At 41.5% G+C, this 15,699-nt stretch overlaps 1 protein-coding gene across 2 annotated transcripts in view; it reads left to right on the top strand.

Annotated features, from left to right (window-relative positions):
- Positions 1–15,699, top strand: part of PRKCH (protein kinase C eta) — a 206,213-nt gene that overhangs the window by 182,194 nt on the left and 8,320 nt on the right. For both annotated transcript variants that reach the window (XM_036919496.2, XM_036919488.2), the window contains exon 12: positions 550–738. In XM_036919496.2, coding sequence (XP_036775391.1) covers positions 550–738 — 189 coding nt within the window. The remainder of the gene's footprint in view (positions 1–549; positions 739–15,699) is intronic.

Here is a 15,699-nt window from a genome sequence, read left to right as displayed (position 1 = left end):
TGCTTCAGCTTTGTAGGGCTGAAAGCTGACGCCTCCAGGCTCCTGTGTGGCTTATTGGGTGAATGACGGCTGAAAATGTTCTCAGTTTCCCTAGATAAGAATTTGAGTTAAAAAAATGTTTGTAAACCTTGCAGTTGCTTTAGGCTTTAGCCTGAATGAGGACAAAGTGTGCTACACTCACAGCTATTTAACTTTCCTGTTTGTCTCCACTCAGTCCTCTGATCCCAGCCCCATTTAGTAGAAATAAAGAAAAGCTCTTGAATCTTTCCCACATGAGTGAGTGAACCCAATCTTCTCTTCCTTTATGATTTGGATCTGCACATGCCATTACCTTGGCTTGTGCAAGCCACAAATGTTTGGTTGACTTAGTAAGAAGGCCTCTGAACTACCACAGGAAAAACGGATCATTCTCAAGAAATGGAATGAAACATACATACCAGCCCAGGAAACACCTTTTTTTTTTACTTTGATATTTCCTAATCAAATTTTTCATAGTCACATTTGTTAATCAGATGCACATGCACATCTCACCTTGTTCCCTTTATACAGATCCTCCAGGAAATGCTCTATGGCCCCGCCGTAGACTGGTGGGCAATGGGCGTGTTGCTATACGAGATGCTGTGTGGTCACGCGCCCTTTGAAGCAGAGAATGAAGATGACCTGTTTGAGGCCATACTGAATGATGAAGTGGTCTACCCCACCTGGCTCCATGAAGATGCCACAGGGATCCTGAAATCTGTAAGTTTGGCTTAGCCAGCTTTCCACCTCCTGCAAAGCAGCTTACCATATATGTTTCTTATATTTTTTAATACCTTCCACCACTAAGCTACCAGCTCTAACTGAAATATGTGTTTTAATCTGTAGAACCAAAGAGCCAGAGTTCTCTCAAGGTTTCCTCTCTTATGCAATAGTTATTTCTGGGCCAACTGTAATAGCAGTTGATAGCACTGTCTGTCAAACATCAAGTATTTCTAGCAGTTGTGGCATTAGGTGAAGTGATGTGTCCCTTCAATCAGGACACCCAGGTATTGGGTCACATGAATGCATTCTAGTTTGTGATGATACTGTGTTTCTGTCAGTAATGTCCAGGCAGCAGGACAAAGGGGCCTTTCCCTTATTGCTGGAAGAGAAGAAAGGTTTTCCAAACCTCTGCAGATCTCTTTTACTCCCATTTTATCCTTATGCCAGCCAGGTGCCAGGCCCGGGATTCAGACGCAATGAGGTAGTGCATCGTGTTGAAAAGTCTTTTTGCACTTAAAGTGTTATGCTGGAAGCCTTATTTTGAAGTGAGGAAGAAACAAGAATTTGATGCTTTTATGTTGAAAATAAGAAAGCACATGTAATTTGGGTCAGAAAGTCATTTCTTCAAGTAGCGAAAAATTGGAACAATCCTTCTGTTAGATAGTTTCTATGGGATAAGAATTACTTTTCTCAAGTTATATCTTTTTCAGTAAGTTGAGACAAAAAAACTAAATTTGGGAAATATCTGCTATCTTGTTGAAAGCCTTGTCTGTCTTTAGAAATCCCTAGTCATAATCAGCAGCATTTCAAGAACATTTTGTAGGGAGGTCACTGTGTACTGGAACTGAAGGCATGATTGTCCCTGAGAATTCTCCACATCACTAAAAGAGCAAAAACCAGAGAAATCCTCCTCAGGCAAATATTGCCAAAGTGAATCATAATTTATAACGTGATTCTCAAGTTTAGCCACCAGTACTCTCCTGATGTTGAGGAGGCATGAATCTCATGTATAAATAAAAGTGAAGTACTTTTGGATTCTACCGGATGTCTCCTATCTAGCATGTTTCCATAAGAACACTTCACTTGTAGAGTTAGTAGAAAATTTAGACTAAGGAAACCAAGTTATAATTTTATAAATAACCAAGGAGAATGACCTATATTGGTGGACTTGTGCCCCAAAGTTTCTTAACTTCTGGAAGGGAAGTGTCCTCACTGAGGTTGGCCCAGCCAATTCCAATGGCCCGTGCTGTGATAACGTGACCTGATCATGCTATGGAGTCGAGCATATTTTGCATTATCACTTTCCCAGTTCCATGGTCTAGAATCTTGTTCTTTGTGATTCCCAAGGCACACTAACCCCCTGTGCTTGCAGCAACCACTGTCATTATACTAATGGTTTTTCATGGTGTACATATTTATTCCAATTACCATAGCCGATTAACATTTTTAATACTTAAAAGAAGGACCCCAGAGTTTATAATTCAAGTGAAAATGTTAGTTGCAGCCGTAAGGAAATGTTCGTTGTTGGCCTTGGTGTATGAAGGTCATTATGCTTGCTACCAGGGAGGGTAGGAAATAAAGGTCAGTCTGCCCCTCAAGGAACTTTAATGTTCTCTATTTAGAGATTAGATTAACAAGCCAGTTCAGTGTTTTTTCTGATAAGTATCCCATACCTTTTGAATCTCAATCCATTAGAAATCCTAAGAAGTTGGACATACTAACATCTGCTGCTCTTGTAGGTTTATTTTTTTTTTTCAAATTTTTAGAAGTCTTCAACCTCATCCTAATATTTCAGAATTTTCTTTAGAGAGATTTTCTACCTAAATCTGGAACCTGGATCTCAGCCCCCTTACCCAATTCTTACAAAACCTGCAATTTGTACTAAGCAAGGTTAAGGTCTATATGGAGCTATGAGGACAGTTTATTCTTAACCAGATAAATCCAATTACTTTAAACTGTATTGTCGGTATCTGTAATACATGTTATCCAGTAAAATCTTCCCTCCATAGTCTTCATTCTGGGAGAAAACAGAGTCTCTGGTGCCTAAAGAGAATCTAATCTTCAGTGGAGACTGAGTTTTCTCTCCTTGCCGATTCTACTCCTGGGAAGCAGTGGGCCTCTTCCCTTCCCTTCCCTTCCCTTCCCTTCCCTTCCCTTCCCTTCCCTTCCCTTCCCTTCCCTTCCCTTCCCTTCCCTTCATTTCCCTTTCTAGTAGCGGCTGCTCAGCTGGACAGAGCCAATAACGGAGCTCTGGCCGTGCCACCACTGGCCTTGCTCTCCTCCTGCTGGTGCCCCCCGTGTGCTCGGTGGGCATCTCCCGTAGGAGGGGCCGTGGGCTTTTCTCACAGCAGACTTACCTCTCAGCTCCGTCACGTTCTGGCTGAGTGACCTCAGTGAGCTGCCCACACCTCCCCAAAACTTGTCCTTGCTTGTAAATTGAGGTAACAGAATCAATGTCATAGTTATTGTCTGGATTAAGTGAATAAATGCATGTAAACCACCCAAGAACACAATAAGCCGCTTGTGTCTTCCTCCTTCAAGGAGTATGCCTTCAAAGTGGTTTTCTGAAGACTCCTGAAAAGTTGTCACATAAAATTACTAGAAAACATTCACTGAGAGGATTTCAGGGACAGTTTTGTGTATTTCAGCCTCCCTGCCTACAAATAAAAAGCTTAAATGCTATAGCTGAGGAGATTGAGCTCTTCTTTGCAAAGGCCCCGAGGCATTTGAATGGAAGTGTGAGCAAAGAAAAGAAACAGAACAGTTTGAGAACATGAAGGAGAAACACGAAGGAGGAACGGCATCAGGACACTGGGCACAGAATGGGGCTCAGGATGTGGCCAGTGCATCATCAGTGAGAGCTGGGCACGTGACATGATTTTTAGACTCGTTGCCCATTTCTCTGAAAAATGACTACTTTTATTTTACTAGGAAGAGGGTTTAAGACATCAAGTCACACTTGACAGACCATTCAGACAGCTTTCTGGCTTGAATTGCAGGTTGATTTAATTAGATCAATGTAGTTCTTTTATTATTAGAAGAAATCTTGGAGATTATTCATTCCATCCCCCTCATTTTATAGATGAAGAAACTGAGGCCCAGAGAAATTGTGACTCACCAAAGGCATTCAGCACATTACTTAAAACAAATAAATTAGAACCCCTGTGCATCGCCCTTGGGAATGTACCATGGTACAGCCACTGTGGAAAAGAGTATGGCAGAGAGTTCAACAAGAAAAATTAAACATAGAGTTACCATACAATCTAGCAATTCCATTTCTGGATGTATATCCAAAAGAATTGAAAGCAGGGACTGGAACAGATATTTCTATGCTAATGTCCACAGCAGCATTATTCACAGTATCTAAAACATAGATGCAATTCAAGGGTCCATCAACAAATGAAGATAAAATGTGGTATATATATATATATACATATATACACAATGGATTATTATGCAGCATTAAAAGGGAAGGAAATTCTGATGCATGTTACGACATGAATGAACCTTGAAGATATTATGGTTAATGAAACAAGCCAAACACCAAAGGACAAATGTATGATTCCACTTCTATGAGGTACCTGGAGTCATCAAATGCAGAGAAAAAAAGCAAAATGGTGCTTGCCAGAGGCTGGGGAGGGAGGTGGGGAATCAGTGTTTGGGGTATAGAGCTTCAGTTTTGGAAGATGAAAAAGGTTCTTGGAGATGGATGGTCATGATTGTTGTACAACAGTGTGAATATATTCGATTTCCCTGAACTGTACACTTAAAAATGTAGGAAGGCAAATTTTATGTTCTGTATATTAAACCACAATTAAAAAAAAAAATCCCTGGACAAGAATCCAGATTTTCCTGACTCCCAGTCCAGGATTCTGAGTTAAGACTACATCTGGATATTCCCCATTTTTCTTCCACTTCCCATGAATATGTGTCTTTTCCCCTTGGAACCCCACATTTTTAGCACCCAAATGACTCCCTGGTGTGATTCTTTCCTATTGTACTAGAAACATTAGCTCCTGGAGGAAGCTACTAACCAGGGAGCTATGTACTTACTGCACACACAGCACGGATCTGTCACCTGTTTAACTTTTAACTAATGAAGTAAGATATGTTTATGATAATGTTAATAGTTTAAAGACTGTGCATTTGAAAAATGCCATAATACCAGAAATAATTATCATTCTATTGAAGTGAGATGAGTCTGTGATCCTGGAAGGAGAAATTGATATATTAAGAAATTGAGTCCCTGTTCAACTCGGCACATCCTTGTCAGATGCCTTCCCTTTGCTTGGCCTGTGCTAAGTGCTGGGAATGCCAAGATGAAAAGACATGGCCGCTTACGTTGCTCACAGTCCAGTAGGAATGAGAACATGTTAATGAATACTTAGCTCGCTGCCAAGGAGGAATGATCAGAACTCTCCCTCGGACAAGGACAAGAAAGGTGACATAAGGACAAGACAGAGGAAGTGCCATTTTATCTGGGTGTTGAGGAACAAAGAGGGTTCTGTAGGGTTGACAGGAGTGGGAAGGGTATTTTAGGCAGAGGAAATAACGTGAGCAAGGCTTCAGAGGTGGAAAGTAGCATGCGTGTTCAAAGAACTATAATTACCGGTCTACACTATTGGAGTGTTAGGTGCAGGGTAGGGGACAGTGAAAGATGAGTTTAGGAGTAAGAACTTTGAGGGGTCCGGAAGAATTCAGAAAGTGGTATATACCTTGAAGTGGCTCATAGGAGTCTGGAACTTGGGGGAGAGGTTGGAGATGATCACAGTAGCATGGTCATGAGAATGTGTAAGTAGACACCGACGAGGGGAGAGGGTGAAGAGTAAAAGGAGGGTGCAGGATGGACTGAGGCACACCAGTGGCTAAAGGACAGCAGTGGAAGAGGATTCAGTGAGGGTGGTAAGAAGGAATGGCTTCAACATGTCTACTAGTTTTACTTGTAGTGAAGTAGGCCAGTGGTTTTACAATATGGTTTGCCCAGTAATTGATGCCTGCAGTAACCTTTGAGTAGTGCTAAATAGGTAGGAACAATGGTTCTAGGCCAGATGACCGAGAGCTTGGAGAATGTGTCTGTGTTAGGAGCTAAGGAAGTGGAGACATTTTTAAGGACTCTGAGCAAGTTTTCATTTTTGTTTTTTGTACAATTTCACATCAAGGTAAGGTACACTGCTTTCTTTAAAAAATATAGATCAGGCTTTTTTCCAGGATTTTATGACCACCTGTGATTGTGGCCACTTGGCAACTTCAAGAGTTGCTAATGTTGAATGTTGACTCCCTTGGAGGGTTTCTTGCATAGTCCTTAATGCTGTCAGGAAGCCATTCGTGCTAAATTTTGGATTGTAATCACTTGTTTTCACCCTTAACTTTATAGAGCTTCTTATGTTAGAAACATAAACACAGAATTGCAGAAATGGAAGATCTTTGAAAAACACTTTGGCTGAATCACTGGTTGATAGATGAAGCTGAGGCCCAGAGAGGTTAGCCGACTTCACATGGGAGAATAGAAGGAGCCGACACTAGTCTGGAGCCACTAGACCTCCTTGTACTTCCTCCCCTGCTTTTCAGTCTTCACCTCTGTAAAGCAGTGATAATGAGGCTTACAGCACCCACTTCAAGGGAGGTAGTATACATGGAAGCATTTTCAAAGTGGCACATACAATGCAGGCATAAGTTATTAATATTGTTAATTTATGAGCAGTAATTTCACAACATGCTGAGAGGTGTCATTATCTTCATCCTCTCCTTGAACAATTCACCAACATCATCAAGGTTATTAAGTGCTTAATTGTATGTGAGGCTGTTAGGTTTTCATTCCAGGGAAAATTGTATTGCTGCTTTTTCTAGCAGCTTCCTGTTTAACCAAAGACATTTACATGGGGTATAAATAGGCAAATAGATGTCAGTCTTCCTGTTCATTAAACAGGTATATATCAGTGCATAGCAGCCACAGTTCTGTAATGTTCAGGTGCTGGGCAAGGAACTGGGGGTGCAGAGATGAGCAAGGCAGACCTCATCACAGGCCTCATGGAACTTAGAGTCTGGGGGTGGGGTAGGGAGGAAGACATTTGTTAAAAAAAAGTGTGCAAATAGTTATATACAGTAGTCCCTCCCTTATCTGCAAGGGATACGTTCCAAAGCCCCCAGTAGATGCCTAAAAACCACAGATGGTACCAAGCCATATATATATATATGTATATATACACTATGTTTTTCCTATATGTACATATCTATTATAAAGTTTAATTTATAAATTAGACACAGTAAGAGATTAAAAACAGTAATAAAACAATTATATTGTAATAAAAATTACGTGAATGTGTTCTCTCTCGCTTGCTCAAAATATCTTACTGTACTGCACTCACCCTTCTCGTGATGACGTGAGATGCTGAAATGCCTACATGATGAGGGGAAGCAAGGTGAATGACACAGGCATTGTGACATATTAGGCTGATAATACACGAGGAGGACTGACCGCGGTTGACCACGGGTAACTGAAATCACAGAAAGCAAAACCATGGGTAAGCGCAGACTAGTTCATTTACAGTTTGATTGGGAAAAAAGTCTAAAGGTATTTTGAGAATATGTAACAGAGAGACCTAACCTAATCTAGGCCATTCAAGGAGGCCACCCTATGACAGTGACATTTCAGGTGACAGCAAGCCTGAAGAGAAGCCAGTTAGGCTTCAAAGTATCCAAAGATTTTTGAGAAAGGAGAAGTTCATCTGAGTAACTCCGTGGCAGTGTGGCTAGAGCATAACAAGCAAAGGTGTGAGGCAGTGGGCGTTGTAGGAGATGAGACTGAAGAAACAGCTAGGGCCCGGAAGCCAGTAAAGGAGCTTAATTTTTATCTGAAGTGCCGAGATAAGTAATTGAGAGAGTTCAAGCAAGCATGAGTGACAGGATCGTTTTTTCATGTATAAAAGATCACACTGGGTATTTATAGAGATATTATGGTTCAAACAGACTGATGTATTTGCAGGTGAAACATCTGAGGTTATTTTTCAAAATAGTCCAGGGTGGCAGAGATGAAACAAGATTGGGCATGTCTCAGTGTTAAGGCTGGCTGATGGGTACATACTTGTATATGTTTAAAAATTTCCATTATAGTAAATTTTTTTTTGTTGGTTAGGAAGAGTTGAGATCATAAAAATGTCAATCTTCCCAAAGTTACTTTATTTTCTTATTTTTTATTTTTATTAAGGTATCATTAATATACACTCTTATGAAGGTTTCACAAGAAAAACAATGTATTTACTACATTCACCCATATTATCCGCCTCCGTACCCCATTGCAGTCTCTATCCACCAGTTTAGTAAGATGCCACAGTCACTACTTGTCCTCTCTGTGCTACACTGTCTTCCCTGTGACCCTCCCCCGAACACCATGTCTACTAATCATAATACCCCTAAATCCCCTTCTCCCTCCCTCCCCCCCCACCCACCCTGCCCCTTTGGTAACCACTAGTCCCTTCTTGGTGTTTGTGAGTCTACTGCTGTTTTGTTCCTTCAGTTTTGCTTCATTGTTATACTCCACAAATGAGGGCAATCATTTGGTACTTGTCTTTTTCCACCTTGCTTATTTCACTGAGCATAATACTCTCAAGTTCCATCCATGTTGTTGCAAATGGTAGGATTTGTTTCTTTCTTATGGCTGAATAGTATTCCATTGTGTATATGTACCACATCTCTTTATCTATTCATCTACTGATGGACGCTTAGGTTGCCTCCATATTTTGGCTATTGTAAATAGTGCTGCAATAAACATAGGGGTGCATATGCCTTTTTGAATCTGAGAACTGTTTTCTTTGGGTAAATTCCTAGGAGTGCAATTCCCAGGTCAAATGGTATTTCTATTTTTAGTTTTCTGAGGCACCTCCATATTGCTTTCCACAATGGTTGAACTAGTTTGCATTCCCAACAGCAGTGTAGGAGGGTCCCCCTTTCTCTGCATCCTCACCAGCATTTGTTGTTCCTAGTCTTTTCGATGTTGGCCTTCCTAACTGGTTGGTGTGAGGTGATATCTCATTGTGGATTTAATTTGCATTTCTCTGCTGATTAGCAATGTGGAGCATCTTTTCATGTGCTGTTGGCCATCTGAACTTCTTCGTTGAAGAAGTGTCTGTTCATATCCTCTGCCCATTTTTTAATAGGGTTATTTGTTTTTTGGGTGTTGGAGCATGTGAATTCTTTATATATTTTGGATGTTAACCCCTTGTCGGAATATCATTTGTAAACATATTCTTCCAAACTGTAGGATGCCTTTTTGTTCTGCTGATGGTGTCCTTTGCTGTACAGAAGCTTTTTAGCATGATGTAGTCCCATTTGTTCATTTTTTATTTTGTTTCCCTCGCCCAAGTTGATGCGTTCAGGAAAAAGTTGCTCATATTATATTTAAGAGATTTTTGCCTATGTTTTCTTCCAAGAGTTTTATAGTTTCATGACTTACATTCAGGTCTCTGATCCATTTTGAGTTTACTGTTGTGTATGTGGTTAGACAATAATCCAGTTTCATTTTCTTGCACGTAGCTGTCCAGTTTTGCCAACACCAGTTGTCAAAGAGGCTGTCATTTTCCTGTTGTATATCCATGGCTCCTTTATCATATATTAATTGACCATATATGCTCAGGTTTATATCTGGGCTCTCTAGTCTATTCCATTGGTCTATGAGTCTGTTCTTGTGCCAGTACCAAATTCTCTTGATTACTGTGGCTTTGTAGTAGAGTTTGAAGTTGGGGAGTGTAATCCTCCCAGCTTTATTCTTCCTTCTCATGATTGCTTTGGCTATTCGGGGTCTTTTGTGATTCCATATGAATTTTAGACTGTTTTCTATAGTTCATTGAAGAATGCTGTTGGTATTTTGATAGGGATTGCATTGAATCTGTAGATTGTTTTAGTCAGGATGGCCATTTTGACTATATTAATTCTTCCTATCCATGAGCACGGGATGTGTTTCCATTTATTGGTATCTTCTTTAATTTCTCTCATGAGTGTCTTGTAGTTTTCAGGGCATAGGTCTTTCACTTCCATGGTTAGGTTTATTCCTAGGTATTTTATTCTTTTTGTTGCAATTGTGAATGTAATTGTTTTCCTGATTTCTCTTTCTGCTAGTTCATCATTAGTGTATAGGAATGCAACAGATGTCTGTGTATTAATTTTGAATTCTTTAACTTTGCTGAATTCAGATATTAGACCCAGTAGTTTTTGAGTGGATTCTTTAGGGTTTCTTATGTATAATATCATGTCATCTGCAAACAGTGAGGGTTTGACTTCTTCCTTACCAATCTGGATGCCTTTTATTTCTTTGTGTTGTTTGATTGCCATGGCTAGGACCTCCAGAACTATGTTGAATAAAAGTGGGGAGAGTGAGCATCCTTGTCTTGTTTCCAATCTTAGAGGAAAAGCTTTCAGCTTCTCACTGTTAAGTATAATGTTGACTGTGGGTTTGTCATATATGGCCTTTATTATATTGCCCTCTACACCCATTTTGTTGAGAGTTTTTATCATGAATGGATGTTGAATTTTGTTGAATGTTTTTTCAGCATCTATGGAGATGATGATGTGGTTTCTGTCCTTCTTTTTGTTCATGTGGTGGATGATGTTGATGGATTTTCGAATATCACACCATCCTTGCATCTCTGGAATAAATCCTACTTGGTCATGATGGATGATCTTTTTTATGTATTTTTGAATTCGGTTTGCTAATATTTTGTTGAGTATTTTTGCATCTATGCTCATCAGGAATATTGGTCTGTAATTTTCTTTTTTTGTGGTATCTTTGCCTGGTTTTGGTTATTAGGGTGATGCTGGCCACATAGAATGAGTTTAGAAGTATTCCTTCCTCTTCTACTTTTTGGAAAACTTTAAGGAGGTTGGGTATTAGGTCTTCACTAAATGTTTGATAAAATTCAGCAGTGAAGCCATCTGGTCCGGGAGTTTTGTTCTTAGGTAGTTTTAAAATTACCAATTCAATTTCATTGCTGGTCATTGGTCTGTTAAGTTTCTGTTTCTTCCTAGGCCAGCCTTGGAAGGTTGCATTTTTCTAAAAAGTTGTCTGTTTCTTCTAGGTTATCCAGTTTTTTAGCATATAATTTTTCATAATATTTTCTAATAATTGTTTGTATTTCTATGGTGTCCATAGTGATTTTTCCTTTCTCATTTCTGATTCTGTTTATGTGTGTAGATTCTCTTTTTTTCTTGATAAGTCTGGCTAGGGGTTTATCATTAATAGTTACTTTTTTAAAGCAACATATGAATCACTGTCTTATACAAGTTCAAAGTGTGTGTATACATATGTGCCTGTGTGTGTATCTATGTACATACATATTCTAGACTGTGTAGAAAGTGAAATCAGTCTTCATAAATGAAGGGAAATGGCTTAATAACATGAATAGGCAGAAAGAAGAAATGATGTGAACCACATACTAGCTGTCTGGTGGATCCAGCTACTTCTCTTCATTCCCAGTAAGAGTCTCAGGGTCCTGGACTAGGAGTCTATGTCACCCTAGTCATTTTTATGCTATAGACAAAATTGATCAGTGGTTTTAGCCTACTCATTCTTCAGTATCCATGAACATTCTCCATACCTTCTCAAGAAGTGTCCATCAATTCCCAAATTGAATTCTAAATGCACCCCAAAGAAGGATTTTTAGCAAAGAAGGAAGAGGAAAGGAGACAGCCTGCAGTGGTGAGCTCTGCCACAAGCTGCTGCTCTGACCATCCTTTTCTGCAGGCTGGGACTGTCCTTTGCCACCAGAGAAGCAGGAAGGGCCAGGGTCTCCAAGCCAGCCCTTGACTTCCTCTCTCAAGCACCTCAGCACAATGGGTCATCGCTGCTTGGTTTCCTGAGATTTCCTGATGATCTTTTCTTTGGAACATAAGGTCAGCACTGTTCCTGGAATCGGTGTCTGCTGGAAATTTTGCTTGCTTTTTTTTTCTTTCAAAAGGAAATGCTTTCTGAATACCTTCTTACCTTTTCAAATGGAAGGTATTATTATCATCTGTAGAAACTGGATACTCATTTATATAACATACCATAGAGTCATAGATATTTCAGACCTCAGGGTTCATGTGGTATAATAATGTCAGTGAGTCCCCTGAATTGAGGGTGAAGGGTGTTCTTTTCCAGTGTCCCACAGAAAGTGAGTGGTTGAACTAACCACTACCTAATGTAACTCCTAACCCAATATTGCTTTCCTCCCCCTGCCCTTCCCATCATCAAATTTACCACCAGCCCCAAAATTGTGGATTTTGAGTTCATTGTGTATGGATGTCTGAGCATTTTGTATAGACATGGGTAGAGGACTAGCTTGTGAGAGCACTTCCCATGGAGCGAGCCCAGATTCAGTGAGAGGAAGGGTTGCTCTAGCACAGATTTTAGCCCAGGATTGCTACTTGAAAAAATTCCTAAACCATTAACCAGGGATCCTTACAACTAAAAATAACCATAGTATACACTCCAAAAAATGCAACAGGAAGATTATTTTTGTTGCTTGCCCTTTTGTCTCTGATTTCTCCTCTTCCCTTTAAATGTATGTTAAATGTTTACATATGCATGCTTCAGAGGAAAACAATCTCACCCTCCACTTCAGAGAATAAGATACACATACTTGTATCTTTGAAATAGGCTTTCCTATTGCTGACCTGAAAGATGATTTTCCTTTTACTTAGTTTTGGAATAAATACATGTTTTCTGTGGGCCACCATGCTACCAAGTTTCCTAAACTTAGGACTCAGTTTCCCAAAATGCTAATAATCATGACACCGAATAAAATTGTTTGCTTAGAGCTTCTGTGGTGGCACTGAGTTTTGTCCTGGTCTAGCTCCAGAAAGACTTGGGGAACTCCTCAGCAGTCCAGAGCTTAGGAAGGTGATGGGCTCTCTCTGAGGTGAGTGTTCCTTTGTACCAAATCATCTCCTGTGAGAGATCACAGGGCTCAGTGCTGACTCAGGTGAAGTCAGTGCCTTGTCTCTGAGCTCACACAGGTGGCTGGGTGAAATAAGTGCTGAGAGGAGTCTAGTGCCTTCTCCTGAGTCACCTGTGTCAGTTGGAGAGGCACTGTAAACTTGGCATGGGAGGGAGATTATAGAGTGCTTTTGTTCCTACGCTTAATAGAAACTGAAGTGTGTGTGTGTGCCTGTGGGCTTATCTATCATCACACCTATCAGATTGCCATCACCTGCGCATTGTCTGTAGTAGTCCTGTTTGTGCACAAAGGGGAAACCACAATTCTAGGATCTTCTTTTAGCTATATCTCCCACATCTGTCACCAAGCAGTTGCTCAGAGCACCACTGAGTCTGATCCTCTCCGTTTCCTACTCCCTTCCTGGTAGGGGTTGGAATGCTCAAGGGAGCAGCCAAATGGTGGTCAGCCAGGAGGCGGTGAAGGAAGTGGAGGAAAAACTGGACATGGAGTAATGCAGAGGATCCAATGCAGGGTCATTGGAGCTGGTCTTTCAAACACTGTTAGGGGGAGAATCCAGAAGAAAGTTAGTAAAAGGTCCTTTAACAAGGGGATGGTCACCATGCAACCTGGCAGCCCTTCACCCAGGACTGGAGTTCCCGTATGAGGAAACAGCTGCTCCACAAGCCTCGTAGTAATGAACACCTTTCGGAAATGGACCATTCACTCACGGATAGATGAAGACTAGTGTTGGCAGAAAGCAGAAAAACACTATCACACTGACCTTCCCATCGACTTTGATTTTGACATTTTTTATCCCATTATTTTATTAAAGTTATTGTTCTCAACTTCCCTCATTTTAGCTTGTAAGTTTCCTAAGAATAGAAGTCTTAATGTTTGATTTGTGGTTAGTAGTGTGAAGGGCGTTTTTTCTTTTTTAAAATGGAGTAGTAATGCCATATGCTTCTTTAATCTCCATAGCTCAGCCAAGAGGAGAAAGGGGTCAGAGGTTTTATAAAAAATAATTTTAAGAAATAAGCATGGGAACCTTTTCTATGTAGAGTTTTTCTAATCCCTATCTGTGGGTCAGAAGAGCTTTTTAAGTTGGAAAAACTTGCTAACTGAAGTAGTACACTTTCTTTTGTCCTTTCCAACTATCAAAGATAGTTTTTAGCAGTTGATGGTTAGATTTGGTTCAGACACCAGAGATACTGCATCCAAATAAAGAAGCACGTTGGGCTGGGTTTCAAGGGGGAAACAGGATGTTGTGTCATGTGCCTCCAGAGGTGCCTTCTTTAGTATTTGCTTTAATAGCTACATTTTGGGGCTCACACCTGCAAAGGAGTAGTCTGTGCAGCTTGGCCCTGTTGGGTAGCAGCAGTGAGTGGAGCTTCCATTTCCTTTGACACTGGGGGTTGTTGGAGCCACAGAACGCCCTCACCCCCAACTGCCCCTATCAGTCAGAGCTGCTTGAGTCTGGTTTGCCGGGTATAAAACCCCGTTAGCTAACAAACATTGGCACTGGCACCAGTGCTGGACCTTGTCCTTCCATCTCTGAGACTTGCCTGTGACCTTTACCTTTTTTTTTTTAAACCAACATCATCCCATGACTTGAATAAAGTTACCAAACTGGCAAGACATTCAGAGGAAGCTATAGTGATTATAAAACATAGGAAAGGCACTGTTAAGAGCATTGGACAGGAAGTCAGTGTATGTCCATGAAGAGGCTGCTGGATTCCAATCACAGGCCTGATGGAAAGTAAGCCAGCAAACCCACTCCAGGTTTTGCCCCCTTCCTGCTCCACTGCAGGCAGAGGACAGTACAGGGCATTCGCTGTGCTGGCTCCCATTAGGAGGAAACGAGTGCTCTGAATTCCGTGTCTCTGGAGATACTGCTCAGAATATTGTGATGGTGGTTAGTTACAACCCACAACCTGGCAAGTAAGACACTGATCCCCTGGCATTTTCAAGTATACTCCCACACCCACTCCTTCAGTAACTAGCCCAAGGGGATCAGCTTAGGCATGTTTTGTCTCATTTTTCATAAAGGCAAGTCCACTTCAGACCCAGGGAATATGTGGCATCTCATCTTCAAAATGTCACCTTTTATCTCCCCATATATACAAGAGTATGTAACATATGTAGTGGTAATCGCCGCCAGTGAATAAGCTGTAACGTTTACAAATACTGTACCATTCTTTTTCCCAGTTCTTCAACTGCCCCCCTATCCAAACCAGCCTAGATCTGAGTCCCTGTGTGCCGACAGAATGGCAAGGTGGTCGGCCTGTTGCTGTAGGTGTGCAGATGACCAGTTCCAGCCGCGCCTAGTAAATGTCATTCAGATCCCAGCCGAACAAACTAGAAGAACCCTCCTCCTCTCGGCCCCTCCAGTATTCCAAAGCAACACCATTCTCTGTGATAAACTGTAATCTTCCCACGTGCAGGTTATTTCCCAGAGCTGTGAAAAAGTCCGTTATGTATCCTCCCACCTTCTTCCTAGCCCCGCCCCCCACCCCCCAGTATCTGTCTCTGCCTTGTCCTGTGGAAAGGTGAGCTAACAGCAAACCAGAGCCCTGGGTCTCCCCGCCTCTGCCGTCTGAGCAGCTGACTCCCACGCCCACCCTCTTCTCTTTCCCCACTGCTCGGGGCAGGTTGGGGCTGTACCCACCACACAGCTGGCATGAAAGGCTGTGAAAGGAGGTGGCTGGTGACTGGTCTTCATAACCAGGTCAGACTTTGACAGGCATGCATCATATCAGCCCTGGGGTGGCCAGTGGCTGTGTGTCCGTCAGGGCCGTGAACTCGGTTCTACTCTGTGTCCTGTGTTCTTTGCTGTCCTTCGCCAGGCCTCTGCGGAGCCGCAAAATGCCTACCTCCCATTTAGGAGAGTCTCCCTGAAATACTGCTGGGAATGTCCTGTGGTGTGGTTTCCTTCCCTTCCAGCTCGCCGGCATTACCTGCAAACTCCCCCTGCTCTTTGGTCTGAAATGGAATGAAAGGAGGAGGTCATTTTGTTTGCCCAGCAGCCAAATCAAACTATTAGGTAGAAAGTACA

Source organism: Manis pentadactyla, chromosome 11 (genome assembly GCF_030020395.1).
Source record: "Manis pentadactyla isolate mManPen7 chromosome 11, mManPen7.hap1, whole genome shotgun sequence".
Classification (NCBI taxonomy): domain Eukaryota; kingdom Metazoa; phylum Chordata; class Mammalia; order Pholidota; family Manidae; genus Manis; species Manis pentadactyla.
Note: the sequence above shows the minus strand (reverse complement) of the source record. Positions and strands in the feature narration are given on the sequence as shown.